The sequence below is a fragment of the Mycetomoellerius zeteki genome, unplaced genomic scaffold, assembly GCF_001594055.1.
Source record: "Mycetomoellerius zeteki isolate Tzet28-1 unplaced genomic scaffold, Tzet1.0 C4469835, whole genome shotgun sequence".
Classification (NCBI taxonomy): Eukaryota; Metazoa; Arthropoda; class Insecta; order Hymenoptera; family Formicidae; genus Mycetomoellerius; species Mycetomoellerius zeteki.
In genome coordinates this window covers 1-2,728 of record NW_017255872.1, presented here as the reverse complement: position 1 = coordinate 2,728, position 2,728 = coordinate 1, and the positions used below count along the sequence as shown (strand labels likewise).

General features: G+C 36.1%; 2 protein-coding genes across 2 annotated transcripts; one reads left to right on the top strand and one right to left on the bottom strand.

The window, feature by feature from the left end:
• Positions 1 to 129: 129 nt before the first annotated feature.
• Positions 130 to 1,213, bottom strand: LOC108728754 (probable phospholipid-transporting ATPase IF; the record flags this gene model as incomplete). The annotated part of the gene is made up of 3 exons (XM_018457537.1): positions 962 to 1,213; positions 411 to 590; positions 130 to 277 (listed from the first exon to the last, which is right to left on the bottom strand). Coding segments are annotated over exons 1-3 (568 nt in total), but the record flags the coding sequence as incomplete, so codon positions are not given.
• A 302-nt stretch (positions 1,214 to 1,515) lies between these two features.
• LOC108728676 (probable phospholipid-transporting ATPase IF) lies at positions 1,516 to 2,599 on the top strand (the record flags this gene model as incomplete). The annotated part of the gene is made up of 3 exons (XM_018457425.1): positions 1,516 to 1,767; positions 2,139 to 2,318; positions 2,452 to 2,599. Coding segments are annotated over exons 1-3 (568 nt in total), but the record flags the coding sequence as incomplete, so codon positions are not given.
• Between the last annotated feature and the right edge of the window lie 129 nt (positions 2,600 to 2,728).

The following is a 2,728-nucleotide window of genomic DNA, read 5'->3' as shown; positions in this document are numbered from 1 at the left end:
CCAGTAAGCAAGAAACATTTTGGAACATTCCAGTGACATTGTAGCAATGTTACAACGTTATATGCAGTGCTGCTGAAATGTTCCAAAACGTTTCTTGCTTATTGGTCATCTATTTCGATATTCACGTACCAGAGCTGAACTCTAGTATTTCTAATTTCTGGAAGATCAGATTACTGTTGTCGGTCTTGATGTGCATTTCCTCGTTAGTATTCTTTTGTAAAACAACGCCGCATCTGGCACTCGCCTCCACCAACGCCTTTTCGTCTGCCGACGCCGCCTGCAATATGTCATGTGTGTTCGTATACTTTTTTACATAGATTTAATCGCGTTAGTTTACACTTCATCTTAGATGGGAGTTATTAGTGGGATACTGTATCGTAAATTTGCCGTATGCGAGCTATTATTTTTACCTGATATTCCGGCAGGTCCGGATGCATCATCAACGAGCTGTTGACCCTCGTGACTTTTTTCAATCTGAAACTCTCACGGAACAGAGTACGTCTGGTTACGACCTCGGGACGTCGACTCGGCGGCGCGATTTGGACCAAGTGGCATAACGATATGCTTATCATGAAATGCCAAATGTCACCCTAAAAAATCATGGATCTTTAATAATATTTTTTTAATAACACTAAAATTTTTGCTTTTTGGCAAACACAATATTATTAGTTATGTACATTTATGATACTGATATACAATCGTTATTGATTATCATTGTTTTATTATTAATTATAATTGGCATTAATTAATAATTCAGTATTCGTAAATAATTGCCGTCAAATATTGGAGTGGTAATTAATTACTCTTGCATCAAATCACATGGCATACATTCATCAGTATCTTTTATGATCTTTTATGATTTTTAAGTACAGCATATGAATTCTTTTAACTAAAATAATATCGTATTTTTTTAATTAATAATCCCTTTAATGATAAAATCAGTATTTTCTCCTTTTTTTACCTCCCACGATGACATTTTGATGGCCTCTGTCTCGTTTCCGTTTGGTGGCAATAAGTGAAGATTTCCGTCGCAATCTTTTTCCATATACAAGTTGCCGTTAACTGAGCAACGCCTGAACACCATCAAATTTTCAGTGAGCGTGCCAGTCTTGTCGGTAAACAGATATTCAACCTGGCCGAGTTCTTCGTTCAAGTCTGACGAATTGGCGACGGCCGGCTGATTGTTATCCTTGTCATACATATCCAAGTCCCAGCCGAAGAAGAAGGAGCCGAAAAATTTTTGTAGTTCTGTTGAAAAGCACGTAAACTTTCATCGATATATTGAAGAATTATTTTTTTCGAACGCATCTTGTACTCTTTAAAACTTTTAGATCTCTTAAATGTAAAAATTAATATATACATATATATGTATATATTAATTTTTACATTTAAGAGATCTAAAAGTTTTAAAGAGTACAAGATGCGTTCGAAAAAAATAATTCTTCAATATATCGATGAAAGTTTACGTGCTTTTCAACAGAACTACAAAAATTTTTCGGCTCCTTCTTCTTCGGCTGGGACTTGGATATGTATGACAAGGATAACAATCAGCCGGCCGTCGCCAATTCGTCAGACTTGAACGAAGAACTCGGCCAGGTTGAATATCTGTTTACCGACAAGACTGGCACGCTCACTGAAAATTTGATGGTGTTCAGGCGTTGCTCAGTTAACGGCAACTTGTATATGGAAAAAGATTGCGACGGAAATCTTCACTTATTGCCACCAAACGGAAACGAGACAGAGGCCATCAAAATGTCATCGTGGGAGGTAAAAAAAGGAGAAAATACTGATTTTATCATTAAAGGGATTATTAATTAAAAAAATACGATATTATTTTAGTTAAAAGAATTCATATGCTGTACTTAAAAATCATAAAAGATCATAAAAGATACTGATGAATGTATGCCATGTGATTTGATGCAAGAGTAATTAATTACCACTCCAATATTTGACGGCAATTATTTACGAATACTGAATTATTAATTAATGCCAATTATAATTAATAATAAAACAATGATAATCAATAACGATTGTATATCAGTATCATAAATGTACATAACTAATAATATTGTGTTTGCCAAAAAGCAAAAATTTTAGTGTTATTAAAAAAATATTATTAAAGATCCATGATTTTTTAGGGTGACATTTGGCATTTCATGATAAGCATATCGTTATGCCACTTGGTCCAAATCGCGCCGCCGAGTCGACGTCCCGAGGTCGTAACCAGACGTACTCTGTTCCGTGAGAGTTTCAGATTGAAAAAAGTCACGAGGGTCAACAGCTCGTTGATGATGCATCCGGACCTGCCGGAATATCAGGTAAAAATAATAGCTCGCATACGGCAAATTTACGATACAGTATCCCACTAATAACTCCCATCTAAGATGAAGTGTAAACTAACGCGATTAAATCTATGTAAAAAAGTATACGAACACACATGACATATTGCAGGCGGCGTCGGCAGACGAAAAGGCGTTGGTGGAGGCGAGTGCCAGATGCGGCGTTGTTTTACAAAAGAATACTAACGAGGAAATGCACATCAAGACCGACAACAGTAATCTGATCTTCCAGAAATTAGAAATACTAGAGTTCAGCTCTGGTACGTGAATATCGAAATAGATGACCAATAAGCAAGAAACGTTTTGGAACATTTCAGCAGCACTGCATATAACGTTGTAACATTGCTACAATGTCACTGGAATGTTCCAAAATGTTTCTTGCTTACTGG